Genomic DNA, 18,813 nt, shown 5'->3' with positions numbered 1-18,813 from the left:
CTTAGTGATGTAACCAGCGAGTCTCAAGCAATGAAGACATTGCTATAACATTAAAAGCTCAATTTTGTAGGTTTTATGAAATATCACTGAGGGACATTATCCTGGCTTACCATCAACTGAAAAAATAAGGGCTTTGAGAAAATAGGAGCAGCAAATATAATCTCTCCAGTAAAACTATAAGGGGGTCATGAAAGAAAGAATTAAGAGTATGTATTTTAGACATCAAAAGGGCATAGGAGGAGAAATTCTTGATAATTATGCATGACTGACATGAAGCTTGGAGAAGGAAATGGTGACCCACTCCAGTGTTCTTGCCTGGAGAATCCCAGGGATGGGAAAGCCTGGTGGGCTGCTGTCTGTGGGGTCGCACAGAGTCGGACACGACTGAAGTGACTTAGCAGCAGCAGCAGCAGCAACCTGAAGCTGATTAAAGAAACATCCATGTTCCCAGTTCTCCTGTGTTGACCCCATTACAGCTCTCTGGAGAATCCAACAGTAGAAGAGGTCCCCACCCTCTTCCCTCCCCCAGCTCTAATCCTAGAGGCCAGACTGTCAGAGGTGTTTCTCTGTTAGTACATCGCTCACAGGGTTTATGTGGAACACATGATACACGGGGGTGTAGGATTAAGCTTTCGAAGTGACACTCTTATTACTTTGCCAATGTGTGGGTGAATTAAAACCTGATAGACTACTGTGAAACAAGAGGTAAAATCTCTTTAAAAATGCGGACTTGGTAATGTCCTCAGTGAATCTCTGGACAGTTTCTGTTTGAAGACAGTGATGATTCAGTTGCCAACAGTGAAGACCTTTGGTAGAGAGTCATCTCGAGTTTAGCTGTGTGGTCAGATTTTCATGCTTTGGGACAGATAATTTACTTTTTAATTTATTTCTGATTTGGAGGAAGGTTGCTTTACACTGTTGTGTCGGTTTCTGGCGTACAACAACGCAAGTCAGCCATAGCTATACATGTAACCCCTCTCTCCCTTGCTTCCCTCCCCCTCAGAGAGCCAGGCTGGGCCCCCTGTCTTATATAGCAACTTCCCTCTTAACTCTGAAGTTGATTATTTTCTAGGATTTTTAATATAAAAATAAAATCTTTATGTGTCATTTTATTTTTACATTTTTGTGTTTTTAATATAGCTATGATGTTGTTTTTCACATTTCCATTGGAATTCTGATTTTTTGTGTAGTTAACTGTGAACTTCCCTGTAGCTCAAATGGTAAAGAATCTGCCTGCAATGCAGGAGACCACGGTTCAGTCCCTGGGTCTGGAAGATCCTCTGGAGAAGGGAACAGCAGTTGTCCCCAGTATTCTTGCCTGGAGAATCCCATGGTGGGCTACAGTCCATGGGATTGCAAAGAGTCAGACGCGACTAAGCGACTAACACACATATACTGTGGAATTCATTCACGTTTACTATATCTTTCTACTTGTTTTTTAATTTCTTTGTATATACTGCAAAATATGATTCAAGTTTATTTTATATTGACTTGCTTTTTGTTATCAGTAATCACTGAAATTCTTGACCTGGCTTTTGTGGTACTGGGGTGTAGGGTGTAATGTGGCACCACTGTTCATTGATCCCAGTACATTTCTTTTTGATCATGTGATTTTTATGCTTCTTCCCAACAAAGTTTGCAAATAGTACTAATTATCAGAACTTATATTTTCTTCTCAATTTTCAGCCATGTATTTAATTTTTCTTGCAATATAACTATATTTACATCAACAGAATGATATTTCATTTATAAAGTACTGTAAAATCACTTTCAATATATGTGGTATTAACAGGCTTACATTATTTTTCTAAAACTTTCTTTGTATAATTGGGATGCAGTATAGTTTGTTTGTTGTTCAGTTGCCAAGTCATATCCAACTCTTTGCGACCCCATGGAATGCAATGCGCCAGGCTTTCCAGTCCTTCACTATCTCCCAGAGTTTGCGCAGACTCATGTCCATTGAGCCTGTGATGCATCTAACCATCTCATCCTCTGCCACCCTCTTCTTTTGCCGTCAGTCTTTCCTAGCATCAGGGTCTTTTCCAAATATGCCACCCTTCGCATCAGGTGGCCAAAGTATTGCAGCTTCAGCATCAGTCCTTCCAATGAATGTTGGGGTTGATTTCCTTTAGGATTGACTAGTTTGATCTCCTTGCTGTCCAAGGGACTTTCAAGAGTCTCCTCCAGCACTCCAATTTAAAGGTATCAATTCTTTGGCACTCAGCCTTCTTTATAATCCATCTCTAACATCCATACATGACTTCTGGAAAATCCATAGTTTTGACTATACAGACTTTTGTCAGCAAAGTGTTGTCTCTGCTTTTTAATACTCTGTCTAGGTTTGTCATCCCTTTCCTTCCAAGGAGCAAGTCCTTTAATTTCATGCCTGCAGTCACCGTCCACAGTGATTTTGGAGCCCAAGAAAAGAAAATCTGTCATTGCTTCTGCTTTTTCCCCATCTATTTGCCACAAAGTGATGGAACCAGATGCCATGATCTCAGTCTTTTGAATGTTGAGTTTTAAGCCAGCTTTTTCATTCTTCTTTTCACTCTCATCAAGAGGCTCTTTAGTTTCTCTTCACTTTCTGCCATTAGAGTGGTGTCATCTGCATATCTGAGGTTACCACCAGAGTAACTCTTAATAGCAGGTGGTGGGTTTCATATTATTGTTACCACTTCTAGTATTTTATGCTTCACTGTATACTATCATCCTCATCACCTCACAGCGTCCTGTGTGATAGTACAATGAGTTCTCTCAATTTAACAGACAGCAGGTCTGTGCGGTACATTTTATACACTGGCAAATAATGCTTTTTGAATTCTATTTCTTGTCAATGACTTAAAAAATAATCTTCATAGTTATCATTTTAATGGCAGCCTGGTAATCTAGCATTTTAATTTGTCTCATTCAGCAAATTGTTCCCTAATGTTAGACATTTAGCTTGCTTCCTGGTTTCTTCATCTCTCTTTTTTTATTATTATTATCTTGGCCTCCACTCCATCTAAAATTCATGTGCATAGAACTTTTTACTTCTGTGGAAGTAACCTGTTAGAGTAGTAGAACCCAGGAGAAGGATTACTCGTAACAAAGGATCTAAGCATTGTTGTTTCTATTCCTGTTAACATGCTTTCTGGAACAAGGAGCATATAAATGAGTGTTACCTTTTTTGCTATGTATTTTGATATGGTTTTCCAAAGGAATTAGAGTTAATATGCTGTTTCTGGTTTTATCACAACCTCTACAGAATTAAATGCTTATATTTTTTATTTTATTTACCTAGGAGTTTTAATTTGCATTTCCCTAATTATTAGTAAGGATTAACATTTCTCCCATGAAACTGATTATTATTTGTGTCTTATTACATCAGTTGTCTGTTTATATATAATTTGCCAGTCATGGAATTTGGATCATAAAGAAGATAGATGGTGCTTTTTATTGAGATAGCTCAAAAAGAAAACTTGATAAATTTTACCTTTCAAAGGTCTTGGAATGATCTTCTCTTTCCTGGGCAGATATGAAGACTAGGAAACCAACAAACTGTGTTCGTGTTCACATAGTACACTTCAGTTCAGTTCAGTCGCTTAGTCGTGTCTCCGACTCTTTGTGACCCCCTGAACCGCAGCATGCCAGGCCTCCCTGTCCATCACCAACTGCGGGAATCTACCCAAACTCATGTCCATTGAGTCGGTAATGTCATCCAACCATCTCATCCTCTGTCGTCCCCTTCTCCTCCTGCCCTCAATCTTTCCCAGCATCAGAATCAGCTCTTCACATCAGGTAGCCAAAGTATTGGAGTTTCAGCTTCAACATCAGTCCTTCCAATGAACACCCAGGACTGATTTCCTTTAGGATGGACTGGCTGGATCTTCTTGCAGTCCGAGGGACTCTCAGGAGTCTTCTCCAACATCACAGTTCAAAGGCATCAATTCTTCAGTGCTCAGCTTTCTTTATAGTCCAACTCTCACATCCCTACATGACTACTGGAAAAACCATAGCCTTGACTAGACGGACCTCTGTTGACAAAGTAACATCTCTGCTTTTTAATATGCTGTCTAGGTTGGTCATAACTTTCCTTCAAAGGAGTAAGCATCTTTTAATTTCATGGCTGCAATCACCATCTGCAGTGATTTTGGAGCCCAAAAAAATAAAGTCAGCCACTGTTTGCACTGTTTCCCCATCTATTTGCCGTGAAGGGATGGGACTGGATGCCATGATCTTAGTTTTCTGAATGTTGACTTTTAAGCCAACTTTTTCACTGTCCTCTTTCACTTTCATCAATAGGCTCTTTAGTTCTTCTTCACTTTCTGCCATAAGGGTGGTGTCATCTTCATATCTGAGTTTATTGATATTAACACTTAACAATTTGGTTGCTGTGTTTTGGTAAAACAGCTTCATATCTCTGCATGAAAATGCTGTACTCCATTTACTGCTATTTTTAAAGTTATGTTCAGATATAGCTAGAATACGATATATCTAGACTTCTAGAAAGAAATTTGTATGAAGGGCTCAATGGTAAAATTTTAAAAGAGAAGTGCTAAGGGAAGTGTTAATGGGTAACTCAAGCATTACTTGCAAATGTGTACAAGAGAAGGCTGAGTGTTTAGATGGTGTTAAGTGGCTGAGAAACCTTCTGATTTGGGAAAAGAATCACAGGGTTTTCACTCTGCAGTGTTTCTTCTAGCTTTTGTTTTAAACTCTTAGAATAGTTCTGAAAATGTAGAAAACTGATATGGTCCAGAAGTACAACTGAGCACACTCACTCTGTTCGTTTGGAAGCTGTTGGTTATATTTTGCTGTAAAGAAACCATTGGCAAAGGAAAAAGCCTCCTCCCAGGGTGTTTAATCCAGGGGATTTTAATAATTATAGTTTATTTTTGTTTTAAATCATAGCAAAGGAAAATTGTGTGTCTTTGTGTTCTGTGCCTTTAGAAAATCTGGCTTATTTCTATGTAGGTTCACCCAGTGTCAGCTTCTGCTAATTATAGACAATTTGCTTTATGTTGACTCGTGAATCTAAACTCATACATGGAGAAGAAGTATCTAGGAATGATTTTCTGGACAGGTATCAGAAGAAATGAACAAAGGAAGGAAAGTGGGAAGGAAGATATTTCAAGTAAAAACAATGTTTTACACTTGTCTTTAAAAAAAAAATTACAATTTCCTCATGCCACCTACCCCTCCTTTTTCTTTCTTAACTATTTTACACTTTAAATTTTATGACAGTTGAGTCAGTAACATCTAACTGGGTGTTTTTATGAAGTAGCACCCCAATGAATCATTCTGTATTGCAGCACGGAAGAGTGGAGGCAATGATTAAATGTAAAATTCTCTCCAGACACATGATGGAGCCACATTAAACTGCTGCTGCCCACAGGCTATTTGACAGCTGTCTGCCTTGATGTGACTTTTAAATCACTGTGAAGCATTAGAATAGAATACCAATTTGCAACCGAAAGATGTTTCTGAAGTGTGAGGAACTTCAGACCAAAAAAAGCTCTAGACATCACTTTGAAAGACTTTTGATGAGCAAATTGCAAATATTAGTACCTCTAAGCTTGACAGGTTACCTATTGAAATAGAAAAGTGAATATTCCTGAATGGAGTATCACTTCAAAGCCAAGAAAGTGAAAGTAGACTGAAATCGGAAAAACCTAAAAATAATTGAAACTCCCACCTAGATGAATGTAGCAAAGTCAGAGGGTCTGTAATCTTACCTGGGCTTTGAACTCCTGGGAGTCCGGACTAGTGTCTGTTTATATATTCCAGGTTGCTTTATATACTGTGTTGCACATAGAAGATGCTCAATGTATATAGAACTCTATCTCTCCATCTTCAGTGAAAATAAATTTTTATCTCTGAAAGTGGAGATGGCCACATTTCTATTCCATAATGAGGAAAAACTCCCGTCTGGTCCACTCCAGGCATTTCACTGCCAAAGACCATTAAAGCCATGTTGCATTTTGTAGTGACAGACGTGATTGTAAGGACATTTATGAACTGTCAGAATCCTTGTAAAGCCCTGAGTTACCAGGTTAGCACTGATTTGTGCTTTCGGGTAGCTAGTCCCAGCTTCAAGGGATGTGCAACCTTGTAGTCTCATGGGTCTTTAACTTGGCTTAAGGCTCTGTTCTCATTATCGTGAAATCATTAATGATTTTTTAAGACGAGACCCTCTGTTCTCATTTTGCACTAGGCCCCTTAAATGATTAGCCAGCCCTGCTGGTAATTCTGTGTTTCCTTCTGTCATACAGTACTGCTTAATAGCACTATGAGATAAAACCTAATCCTCGGAGAATTTGCCTGTATTGAACATTTTAGTATGTCTTTTAAAAGTACTGGTGCATTATTAAAAATACTTTGTGGCGCCCCTCTGCTTTGCCTTCGCCTCCCCTTCCCGTCGTCACCAGCGGAGGCAATACCGCAGAGGTGTTCCAGCAGTGTGCCTGACGTCGGAGGAATCGGGGAGTAAGAGTGGTGAGCGCAGAGGTGGCAGATAGAGTAGTTGGCAGGTTGGTTACCTTGAGCAAATGGTTGTCGTTTGATTTAGCGAACACATAAGTATAATAAAAATAAGAGAGCCAGGCTTCTTACGGAAGGGATTGACATGCATTGAAAAGTAGAAAGCTGAAAAGAACACTGAGCACTGGATTCGAATTGTAATTATCAGCACGATCTCACAGCTTTTTAAATTGATATAGAGAGATAGATATATGTATTGTTGTTTTTAGTGGCTAAGTTGTGTCCGACTCCTTGTGACGTCATGAACCTCAGTGCACCAGGCTGCCCTGTCCTTCACTGTCTCCCAGAGCTTGCTCAAACTCATGTCCATTGAGTTGGTGATGCCATCCAACCATCTCATCCCCTGCTGCCCCCTTCTCCTGCCCTCAGTCTTTCCCAGAATCAGGGTCTTTTCCAGTGAGTCAGCTGTTCACATCAGGTGGCCAAAGCACTGGAGCTTCAGCATCACTCCTTCCAGTGAACTCAATTCCATTGAATTCCAATCAACTTAATTCAGAGTTGATTTCCTTTAGCATTGACTGTTTGATCCCCTTGCAGTCCAAGGGACTCTCAAGAGTCTTCTCCAGCAGCACAGTTTGAAAGCATCAATTCTTTGGCACTCAGCCTTCTTTATGGTCCAACTCTCACATCCATACATGACCACTGGAAAAACCACAGCTTTGACTATATAGACCTTTGTCGGCAAAATGATGTCTCTGTTTTTTAATGTGCTGTCTAGGTTTGTCATACCTTTCCTTCCAAGGAGCAAGTGTCTTTTAATTTTATGGCTGCAGTCAGTATCCGCAGTGATTTTGGAGCCCAAGAAAAGAAAATCTGTCACTGTCTCTTTTTCCCCTTCTATTTGCCGTGAAGTGATAGGACTGGATGCCATGATCTTAGTTTTCTCGATGTTGAGCTTTAAGCCAGTTTCTTTTAAGAGCTTTAAGCCAGTTTTTTTTAAGAGCTTTAAGCCTCTTTCACCTTCATCAAGAGGCTTGTTAGTTCCTGTTTGCCTTCTGCCATTTCTTGTCATCTGCATATTTGAGGTTATTGATATTTCTCCTGGCAGTCTTGATTCCAGCTTGTGATTCATCCAGCCTGGCATTTTGCATGTTGTACTCTGCCTAGAAGTTAAATAAGCAGGGTGACAGTGTACAGCCTTCACATACTCCTTTCCCAGTTTGGAACCAGACTGTTGCTTCTTGACCTACATATAGGTTTTTCAGGAGGCAGGTAAGGTGGTCTGGTATTCCCATCACTTTAAGAATTTTCCACAGTTTGTTGTCATCCACATAGTCAAAGGCTTTGGCATAGTCACTAAAGCAGAAGTAGATGTTTTCCTGGAACTCTCTTGCTTTTTCCATGATCCAACAGATGTTGGCAATTTGATCTGTGCTTCTTCTGCCTTTTCTAAACCCAGCTTGTACATCTGAAAGTTCTCAGTTCATGTACTGTTGAAGCCTGGCTTGGAAAATTTTGAGCATTACTTTGCTAGCATGTGAGATGAGTGCAATTGTGCAGTAGTTTGAACACTCTTTAGCATTGCGTTTCTTTGGGATTGGAATGAAAACTGACCTTTTCTGGTCCTGTGGCCACTGCTGAGTTTTCCAAAGTTGCTGGCATATTGAGTTCATCACTTTCACAGCATCACCTTTTAGGATTTGAAATAGCTCAGCTGGAATTCCATCACCTTCACTATCTTTGTTCGAAGTAATGCTTCCTAAGACCCAGTTGACTTCACACTCCAGGATGTCTGGTTCTAGGTGAGTGATCACACCATCGTGGCTATCTGGATCAAGAAGATTTTTTTTGTATAGTTCTCCTGTGTATTCTTTTCACCTCTGCTTAATATCTTCTGCTTCTGTTAGGTCCATACCGTTTCTGTCCTTTATTGTGCCCATCTTTGCATGAAATGTTCCCTTGATAGCTCCAATTTTCTTGAAGTCTTTCTCTAGCCTTTCCCATTCTGTTGTTTTACTCTCTTTCTTTATATTGTTCCCCTAGGAAGGCTTTCGTATGTCTGCTAGCTATTCTCTGGAACTCTGCATTCAGGTGGATATGTATCTTTCTGTTTCTTGCTTGCCTTTCACTTCTCAGCTATTTGTAAGGCCTCCTCAGACAACCACTTTGCCTTCTTGCATTTCTTTTTCTTTGGGGTGGTTTTGGTCACTGCCTCTGTACAGTGTTACACACCTCTGTCCATAGTTCTTCAGGCACTCTGCCTATCAGATCTAATTGCTTGAATATATTTGTCACCTTCACTGTAAAATCATAAGTATTTTATGATTTGATTTAGATCTGACCTGAATGACTTAGTGGTTTTCCCTACTTTGTTCAGTTTAAACCTGAATTTTGCAATAAGGAGCTCATGATCTGAGCCAAAGTCAGCTCCAGGTCTTGTTTTTGTTGACTGTATAGAGTTTCTCCATCTTCATCTGCAAAGAATATTCTCAGTCTAATTTCGGTATTGACCATCTGGTGATGTCCATGTGTAAAGTCATCTCTAAAGACAATGATACCTCAGTAATAATGAGCACAGTGAGTGCCTAGATCTTGGTTTTAAATACCGTGCTTCACTGAAAGGAAGCAGGACTGCTTGGGTAAATGGCCAGTTCTAGGGTTGGGGCAGCAAACATGTAAGATAAACCTGGAACATCTTGTTCCAGAAAGTAAGGAAATACTCAAAGAATGTTGCAGATATGTCAGAAGGACCCAGAAGCCAGCCTTAATGCATGCCTACTGGCCACATCTAATTTAAGCAACAAAATAATGTTGATATCAGACTACTACAACTGGTTGAATAAAATAAGAATCTATGAGTGTAAATTAGAGAAGGGACATTCTTCCTTAAAATATAAGCTCAACTAATGCAGAAGAGATGGTAGAAATAATCACCAGCGATGACTGTTGCAGGGCAGGTGGTGTAGAAGGAATCATCAGCAGATGCTAAACTGGTGGTCAGAGGGTCGGTGAGGAATAGGATATTGGCATGGTATTTGTACTTGTGTCAGCTCTCATACTGTATCAGGTACTCTTTAACAATCCACTTAATAACACGTTTTTCACACTTTTGTGCTTTTTGTTGATTTTACTGTTTAAAATGTCCCAGACTTCCCTGGTGGCTCAGACGGTAAAGCGTCTGCTTGCAATGCTGGAGACCCAGGTTCAATCCCTGGGTTGGGAAGATCCCCCGGAGAAGGAAATGGCAACCCACTCCAGTACTCTTGCTTGGAAAATCCCATGGACAAGGAGCCTGGTGGGCTATAGTCCATGGGGTAGCAAAGAATCGGACACGACTGAGCGACTTCACTTTCTTTCTTTCGCGCATAGTGTTCCTAAGCACAAGAAGATTGTGATGTGTCTTACAAAGAAAATAAATGTGTTAGATAAGCTTCACTGCAGCATGAGTCATAGTGCTGTTGGCCATATACAGAGTTAATGAATGAATTCTGTGTTAAATAAAGTGTCTTTGAACAGAAACACAGAACAAAGTGATGTGTTGATCAGTGGAAGAAAATGAACTGAAAGCTGATAGGAACCTAACACTCTGTTTTTCATAGGAGCAGTGCTTCCATATTTGCTCAGTGTTCACGGCACATTATCAGACTTCACTGCAATGAGTGACAAGAGTCAAATGAATCCCACGCAGTGGGTACTAGCTGGTCGCCGTCGTATTATCAGATTAATTTCATATCACATTTAACAGTGTTTTACTTTGTTGTGAAACTACATATATCTGTGAGTAATTTAATAGAATGTTGTTCAGTCGCTAAGTTATGTCCAACTCTCTGCCACCTCATGGACTGCAGCACGCCATGTTTCCCTGTCCTTCACTATCTCCCGGAGTTGGCTCAAACTCATGTCCAATGATTCGGTGATGCTACCCAAGCATCTCATCCTCTGCCTCACTCTTCTCTTCTTGCCTTCAGTCTTTCCCAGAATCAGGGTCTTTTCCAGTGAGTTGGTTCTTCACATCAGGTGGCCAGAGTACTGGAGTTTCAGCTTCAGCCTCAGTCCTTCCAATGAATATTCAGGACTGATTTACTTTAGGATTGACTGGTCCAGGGTTAAAAGAGGCATTTGGGAGATTTTAACTTTGGTTTACATAATATGAAATAGTAAAAAACTTACAATAGTTTTTTTATACATTTCTTCCTAAAATAAACTGCTTTTTCCTCCGTCGCCTAAAAGAATACCCTAATTATCTGTGTAACCGAATAGAATCATAAATTCTATTATGCTTATTGGGGTATGACCACAAAAAAAGAAAAAACTGCTTTTTCCTTCACTAGCCTTCTTTCAGTTTCATCTGATTACTAATTTAAGATGTACCTAGGGATTTCTGCCATGAGGGTAGTGTCATCTGCATATCTGAGGTTATTGATATTTCTCCCAGCAATCTTGATTCCAGCTTGTGCTTCTTCCAGCCCAGCGTTCCTCATGATGTACTCTGCATATAAGTTAAATAAGCAAGGTGACAATATACAACCTTGACGTACACCTTTTCCTATTTGGAACCAGTCTGTTGTTGCATGTCCAGTTCTGACTGTTGCTTCCTGACCTGCATACAGGTTTCTCAAGAGGCAGGTCAGGTGGTCTGGGATTCCCATCTCTTTCAGAATGTTCCACAGTTTATTGTGATCCACACAGTCAAAGGCTTTGGCATAGTCAATGAAGCAGAAATAGATGTTTTTCTGGAACTCTCTTGCTTTCTCCATGATCCAGCGGATGTTGGCAATTTGATCTCTGGTGCCTCTGCCTTTTCTAAAACCTGCTTGAACATCTGGGAGTTCACGGTTTACATACTGCTGAAGCCTGGCTTGGAGAATTTTGAGCATGACTTTACTAGCGTGTGAGATGAGTGCAATTGTGTGGTAGTTTGAGCATTCTTTGGCATTGCCTTTCTTTGGGACTGGAATGAAGACTGACCTCTTCCAGTCCTGTGGCCACTGCTGAGTTTTCCATATCTGCTGGCATATTGAGTGCAGCACTTTCACAGCATCATCTTTCAAGACTTGAAATAGCACAACTGGAATTCCATCACCTCCACTAGCTTTGTTAGTAGTGATGCTTTCTAAGGCCCACTTGACTTCACATTCCAAGATGTCTGGCTCTAGGTCAATGATCACATTATCGTGACTATCTTGGTCATGAAGATCTTTTTTGTACAGTTCTTCTGTGTATTCCTGCCACCTCTTCTTAATATCTTCTGCTTCTGTTAGGTCCATACCATTTCTGTCCTTTATCGAGCCCATCTTTGCATGAAATGTTCCCTTGGAATCTCTAATTTTCTTGAAGAGGTCTCTTGTTTTTCCTATTCTGTTGTTTTCCTCTATTTCTTTGCATTGATCACTGAGGAAGTCTTTCTTATCTCTCCTTGAAATATCAATAACCTCAGATATGCAGATGACACTACCCTTATGGCAGAAAGTGAAGAGGAACTCAGGGGCCTCTTGATGAAAGTGAAAGAGGAGAGTGAAAAGGTTGGCTTGAAGCTCAACATTCAGAAAACAAAGATCATGGCATCTGGTCCCATCACTTCATGGGAAATAGATGGAAAAACAGTGGAAACAGTGTCAGACTTTATATTTTGGGGCTCCAAAATCACTGCGGATGCTGATTGCAGCCATGAAATTAAAAGACGCTTGCTCCTTGGAAGGAAAGTTATGACCAACCTTGATAGTATATTAAAAAGCAGAGACATTACTTTGCCAACAAAGGTCCGTCTAGTCAAGGCAATGGTTTTTCCCATGGTCATGTATGGATGTGAGAGTTGGACTGTGAAGAAAGCTGATCGCCGAAGAATCAATGCTTTTGAACTGTGGTGTTGGAGAAGACTCTTGAGAGTCCCTTATACTGCAAGGAGATCCAACCAGTCCATTCTAAGGGAGATCAATCCTGGATGTTCATTGGAGGGACTGATGCTAAAGCTGAAACTCCAATACTTTGGCCACCTCATGCGACGAGTTGACTCACTGGAAAAGACTCTGATGCTGGGAAAGGTTAGGGGCGGGAGGAGAAGGGGACGACGGAGAATGAGATGGCTGGATGGCATCACCGACTCTGTGGACATGAGTTTGAGTGTACTCCGGGAGTTGGTGATGGACAGGGAGGCCTGGCGTTCTGTGATTCACGGGGTCGCGGAGAGTCGGACACGACTGAGCGACTGAACTGAACTGAGGGATTTCTGAGGTGGTCCAGTGGCTAGGACTCTACACTTCCAAAGCAGGGGTCCCGGGTTATGTCCCAGGTCAGAGAATTAGATCCCACATGCCACAGCTCAAGATCCCTCGTGCTGCAATTAAGACCCAGTGCAGCCAAATAAATATGTAAACAAAAATAAATGTTTAAGATATATCTGGCTTTCAGTTCAGTCGCTCAGTCATATCTGACTCTTTGCGACCCCATGGACTGCAGCACTCCAGGCCTCCCTACCCATCACCAACTCCTGGAGTTTACTCAAACTCATATCCATCACATCGGTGATGTCATCCAACCATCTCATCCTCTGTCGTCCCCTTCTCCTCCTGCCTTCAGTCTTTCCCAACATCAGGGTCTTTTCCAGTGAGTCAGCTCTTTGCATCAGCTGGCCAAAGTATTGGGAGCTTCAGCTTCAGCTTCAGTCCTTCCAATGAATATTCAGGACTGATTTCCTTTAGGATGGACTGGTTGGAAGGAATTACAGTTCCAAAGAAAGTTTTACTAAAAAGTATAAGTAAACCATAGATATTAACTAATCACTCTAAAATATATTTTTTTATGCTGCTTTGAACTCCCTGGTATGTCATTCTCTTATAGTTGCTTCCAGAGTCTATTTATTATGTGTAGTTTTTAATGCTAATTGATTAGCTTTTGAATGAATGGGGAATATCTTATTAGAATCAAATGGTGAATTAGGTAATTGTATTTACTTAACGTTTGAAGGGATAAGTGAAAAGAGAAGGAAAAGACTCAAGTTGATTCAAAAGCAAAAATGAGAAAACAAGATAATTGGTGTATCCTTCAAGTCTTCTAATCCACCAAATATTAGACAAAACAAATTGGGGACTTGTCTTTAAATAGATGTTCTAAGCATATTCTTACTTCAGATTTTTTTTTTTTTTTTTTAGCTATTTTGTGTTAAGGTACTGATTTTTATCTAGAAGGGATGTTGAGGGCTACTAAAATGAAAATGAAGCTCATAATTTCAACTTTTGATCAAAGTTTCCTTGGTGCCTGGCACTTAACACTATATGTATGCCAGGAAATAAATTTTATCTACTTCATCTTTAAGCAAGTTCTTATTCCCTTCTAATGAAGTTGTTGTGCTCAGTCATGCAGTCGTGTCCAACTCTGCAACCCCATGGACCGTAGCCACTCAGGCTCCTATGTCCATGGAATTTTCCAGGCAAGAATACTGGAGTGGGTTGCCATTTCCTCCTCAAGGGGATCTTCCTGACCCAGGGATTGAACTCAAGTCTCCCGAGTTTCTTGCATTGGCAGGCGGGTTCTTTACCACTAGCACCACCAGGGAAGAGTCACTTCTAATTTAGATTTTTAGAAAATGGTGGAGGGAATATATTCTTTGAGACCAGTTGTCATCTCGGCCAGGCTTTTAAGCTTCCTGGTTACTTGTCATTCAGCAACTCTACAGGAAAGTGTTTATAAGCTATAAATCAGTGCATTAATAATTTTTATTTCTTCTCTTTTAAACAAATTGGATTTTATAAAAACAACAAACAAGAATTTTATTTCCTGTTTAGTATAGGTGTCTCTTCAGCCAAAAATCATTATAATGGTTATTGGATATTTGTTTTGTATTTAGTAATCTTATAAAGTGATTTCATCAGGTATTTCTTAAGAAAACCTTGCGTGATTGGTGAAAATCATAATTTCATAGATGGAAAAGCTGGGAGGTAGAAAAGCTGTGAATCTGCTTTCCAGTTAGAATATTCAGCCTCTGTTTTCTTGGTCTGTTTTGTAGGGTTTTTTTGAGAGGGGAAGGGTGGTTCTCCTTTTTGAAAAAATATCCCTGCCTTTCTGTTTTAGAGAGTGACTTTTATTTTGCAATATCTGATGTTTTTCTCCTGCAGAGATATTCCAATGCCCTTAGTCAGCTCAGGAGTGGAGCACGGTAACTTGAGAGAGCTGGCATTTGCAAGAATGAAAGACCTTGGAATACAGGTAGGAGTCTGACCGTAACTGCAGAGATCAAAGGAATCTCAGACATGAAAACCTGTGATGCTATCACCTGATAAACTTACAGGTTTGGTCAAAGAGCTTTCATGCATTGAAGCCCTTCTTTCTGTACAGCATGTTGAAGCTGAAATAGTGGTTCCACAATCTGCATCCCATCCCTGCACCCCTCTGTTTTCTCCTAACAGAGTGTGGGTTTGTCAATTTAATGGTTGTTTTCTCTTGCCTACTGAAATTGCCGACTATGTGTTCAGCTCCTTTTTTAGAAAACCACTTTTCTTTTGAAATACTGAGTGTTTGATTCTTGACCAGTGATTATAGACAAATACGACCTTTGAAGAAATAAGGATGACCAGCTGAAATAATTACTGATGTTATTGTCCAGATATACCACTCTCCCTGGCCCCACCTTGCCCCTGTGTCTTTTCATTTGCTTTTTCATTTCAGAAATATTTACTAAGCACCTCCTTTCGGCTTTCCCTGGAAGTACAAAGAGCCCAGGAATCTTCAGTTTAACAGGTTCTGTGGATGATTTTGAAATCATGATATGGTTTAAAATTCAGTGCCCTTGGAGCTATTTCTCAGAGCTGCTACAAGGAAAGGCCAGGGGGTGAATAGGCCTGAGCCTGCATCCTGGCCTCTGCTTTGAGCTTCTGATTCACTTGGTCTGGTACGGAGCTGAGGGAGGTTCGCACACACAGTGCAGACATGGACCACTCTTTGAAAGACATTGTTTTAAGGACTACATATCATGTTTGTGGAGATACCCAAAACATTTTGTTCTCTTAGTTGATTTGTTATAAAGAAATTTTTCTTTTCTTTTTTTCTCTTCAGAAAACTGTCTAGAGTTTGTGAACATTATTGGCTTATTCTACCAAAATAATAATAATAATTTAAGTTCTAGAAAAACAGCAACTGTATGTACAGTTATTGTTGTTATTTAGTCGCTCAGTCTGGAGAAGGCAATGGCACCCTACTCCAGTACTCTTGCCTGGAAAATCCCATGGACAGAGGAGCCTGGTAGGCTGCAGTCCATGGGGTCGCGAAGAGTCAGACATGACTGAGTGACTTCCGTTTCGCTTTTCACTTTTATGCATTGGAGAAGGAAATGGCAACCCACTCCAGTGTTCTTGCCTGGAGAATCCCAGGGACGGGGGAGCCTGGTGGGCTGCCGTCTATGGGGTCGCACGAGTTGGACACAACTGAAGCGACTTAGCAGCAGCTATCGCTTGGTCATGTCCAACTCTTTGTGACCCCATGGACCATAGCCCGCCAGGCTCCTCTCTCCATGGGATTTCCCGGGCAAGAATACTGGAGTGGGTTGCCATTTCTTTCTCCAGGGGATCTTCCTGACCCAGGGATTGAACCCAAGTCTCCTGCATTGGCAGGCAGTTTCTTTACCACTGAACCACCAAGGAAGCCCCATGTACAGTAATGAATAGCCCCAGCAAGTATGTGACTGCTCTGCTCCCTGGTCCCCTGCTGTCCCAGTTCTTCAGCTCCTCCTCCTCCTCCTGGCCTCGTTAGCCTGATAACCTCATCATCCAGCCATCATCTTTAACCCTGTACCCCTCTTAAACCTTGATAGGCCTCTCATAAAGTAATCTAGGATTGAGTCTCAAGACTGGAATTCAGTCGTAGCCAAAAGTTATCTAGTTTACCTCGGCAGTGTCTTTACTAGAAAAGAAGGACACCCCAATCTCTTTCATAGAAAGCATTCCCCTCCCCTCCAAGAAAGGACAAAAGCAGGCAAGTGTTCTTTAGGAGCATGTGGTGTGGGTTCCCGGGGCATGGAAATAGCTTAGTTTTTCTAGAACTGAATAATGAGCTCTTATTTTTCTCATGAAATTCTCTCCATATATACAGCCAATACACTGTTAGTAGTATGGCTGCAGGACATCATCAGCTTTCCTAGGGTGATCTTTTCTCACCGATGGAAAGCGTTAGAATCTTGGAAGTAAGTTCCACAGTTTGTTCTGTAGGGGAAAGTGTACCATAGGACAGATAAAAGTCACTGTGAGGATTTTGTAATTCTAAGTGTCAGGCTTCACAGCCTGCACACTGGGTCGTGGAACAGAAGTGAGAGTTACATCACGAAGCTTGGCCGTGCACACATCCACAGGCAGCTTTGTGCTCTCCTGGGACATTCAGAGAGCCCGTCTGCCACCATGACACCGTGATTGAGACTGTGTGATAGTAAACGCTCTTTCGTCCCCTTCCTTGCATTCCTCCCTCCGTCCCCTCCGTTATTCCCCAGAGCCCTTCTCTGCAAAAGATAGCCTTCTCAGTTTCCCTCTTTCTGACATTTCTAAAATTTGATACAAATATGGTGATGCTAGAAACATTAACTGCTATAAAATGGTGAAGGTTTTCCAGCATTAGGAATTCAGCTGTTACTCTTCTGTTGACATAGTTTGGGATTGCACTTTCAGATACAGTTACAGCCTCTGGGTAAAACTATGTTCAAATTTTTAGGAGGTATGTTCTTTACTTTCAATGTTGTGTATCGATCTCCTTTAGATTCTAAACTCATTTTAAAAACAATACACTGCTAACTTCATATATTTCCATTTTGTTTTTCCCTATCTTCAGATTTATTAAAAATGGCTTCATTTTTAAATTCAGGTTTTTTATCTCAGTGTAAATTACGTCCAGATGTAATTTTGAGCCCAGAATTTGGTGGAGAGGTTTCAGTAAAAATTGTATTAGTGACCAGTTTTATCTTTGCCTCCCCTCCCTTCCCTCTTTCTTTCCTTTTATTTTTCCCCCATTCCTACATCCCTGCTTCCTCCCCTTTCTTCATTTCTTTTGCTTTGATTTTTTTCACAGTGTCGTGATGTGAGAACCAGAGAGGTTGGAATCCAAGAAATTCATCACAAAGTCCGGCCATACCAGGTTAGTGTCTTCATTTTATAGAGAGATTAGGTCCTGTTCACTACTCTTTGTCAAGCCTGGGCCTACACCTGCTTATGTAATGTGCTGTGTTTAGTTGCTCTGTCATGCCCGACTCTTTGCGACCTCATGGACTGTAGCCTGCCAGGCCCCTCTGTCCATGGGGATTCGCCAGTCAAGAATACTAGAGTGGGTTGCCATGCCCTCCTCCAGGGGTTGTTCCCAACTCAACAATCAAATGCAGGTCTTCCACATTGCAGACGGATTCTTTACCGTCTGAGCCACCAGAGAAGCCCAAGAAAACTGGAGTGGGTTGCCTCTCCCTTCTCCAGGAGAACTTCCCGACCCAGGAATCGATCTGGGGTCTCCTGCATTGCAGGCAGATTCTTTACCAGCTGAGCTACTAGGGAAGCCCTATAGTTAGAACCAAAACCAAACTCTCAAAGTTAATGAATAAACTAAGAGAAAAGAGTCACTGAGAATCAGGTCAAGTCAGCAAAGCCAGATATGAAGGCCACTGAACACTGGAAGGGCCAGGTTAGGAAGATCAGGTTGGAACTTCATTTTAGATCAATACTATTCAGCAGAACTTTCTGCAGTGTCGGAAATATCCTGTCATCTGTGCCACCTAATATGGAGTCAGCTACCAGCAAGACCAGGAGCTGACTGTGGCTCAGATCATGAACTCCTTATTGCCAAATTCAGATTTAAATTGAAGAAAGTAGGGAAAACCACTAGACCGTTCAGATATGACCTAAATCAAATCCCTTATGATTATACAGTGGAAGTGAGAAATAGATTTAAGGGACTAGATCTGATAGATAGAGTGCCTGATGAACTCTGGACAGAGGTTCATGACATTGTACAGGAGACAGGGACCAAGACCATCCCCATGGAAGAGAAATGCAAAAAAGCAAAATGGCTGTCTGGGGAGGCCTTACAAATAGCTGTGAAAAGAAGAGAAGTGAAAAGCAAAGGAGAAAAGGAAAAATATAAGCATCTGAATGCAGAGTTCCAAAGAATAGCAAGGAGAGATAAGAAAGCCTTCCTCAGTGATCAATGCAAAGAAATAGAGGAAAACAACAGAATAGGAAAAACAAGAGATCTTTTCAAGAATATTAGAGATATCAAGGGAACATTTCGTGCAAAGATGGGCTCGATAAAGGACAGAAATGGTATGGACCTAACAGAAGCAGAAGATATTAAGAAGAGGTGGCAAGAATACACAGAAGAACTGTACAGAAAAGA

General features: G+C 41.0%; 1 protein-coding gene across 1 annotated transcript in view; it reads left to right on the top strand.

The window, feature by feature from the left end:
* ELP3 (elongator acetyltransferase complex subunit 3) overlaps window positions 1–18,813 on the top strand; it is a 137,040-nt gene that overhangs the window by 71,264 nt on the left and 46,963 nt on the right. Inside the window, exons 11-12 of the mRNA XM_055428088.2 lie at window positions 14,571–14,661; window positions 17,503–17,568. Coding sequence (XP_055284063.1) covers window positions 14,571–14,661; window positions 17,503–17,568 — 157 coding nt within the window. The remainder of the gene's footprint in view (window positions 1–14,570; window positions 14,662–17,502; window positions 17,569–18,813) is intronic.

The sequence above is a fragment of the Moschus berezovskii genome, chromosome 7, assembly GCF_049115385.1.
Source record: "Moschus berezovskii isolate FMDL1 chromosome 7, NW_MosBer_1.0, whole genome shotgun sequence".
NCBI classification, from domain to species: domain Eukaryota; kingdom Metazoa; phylum Chordata; class Mammalia; order Artiodactyla; family Moschidae; genus Moschus; species Moschus berezovskii.
Note: the sequence above shows the minus strand (reverse complement) of the source record. Positions and strands in the feature narration are given on the sequence as shown.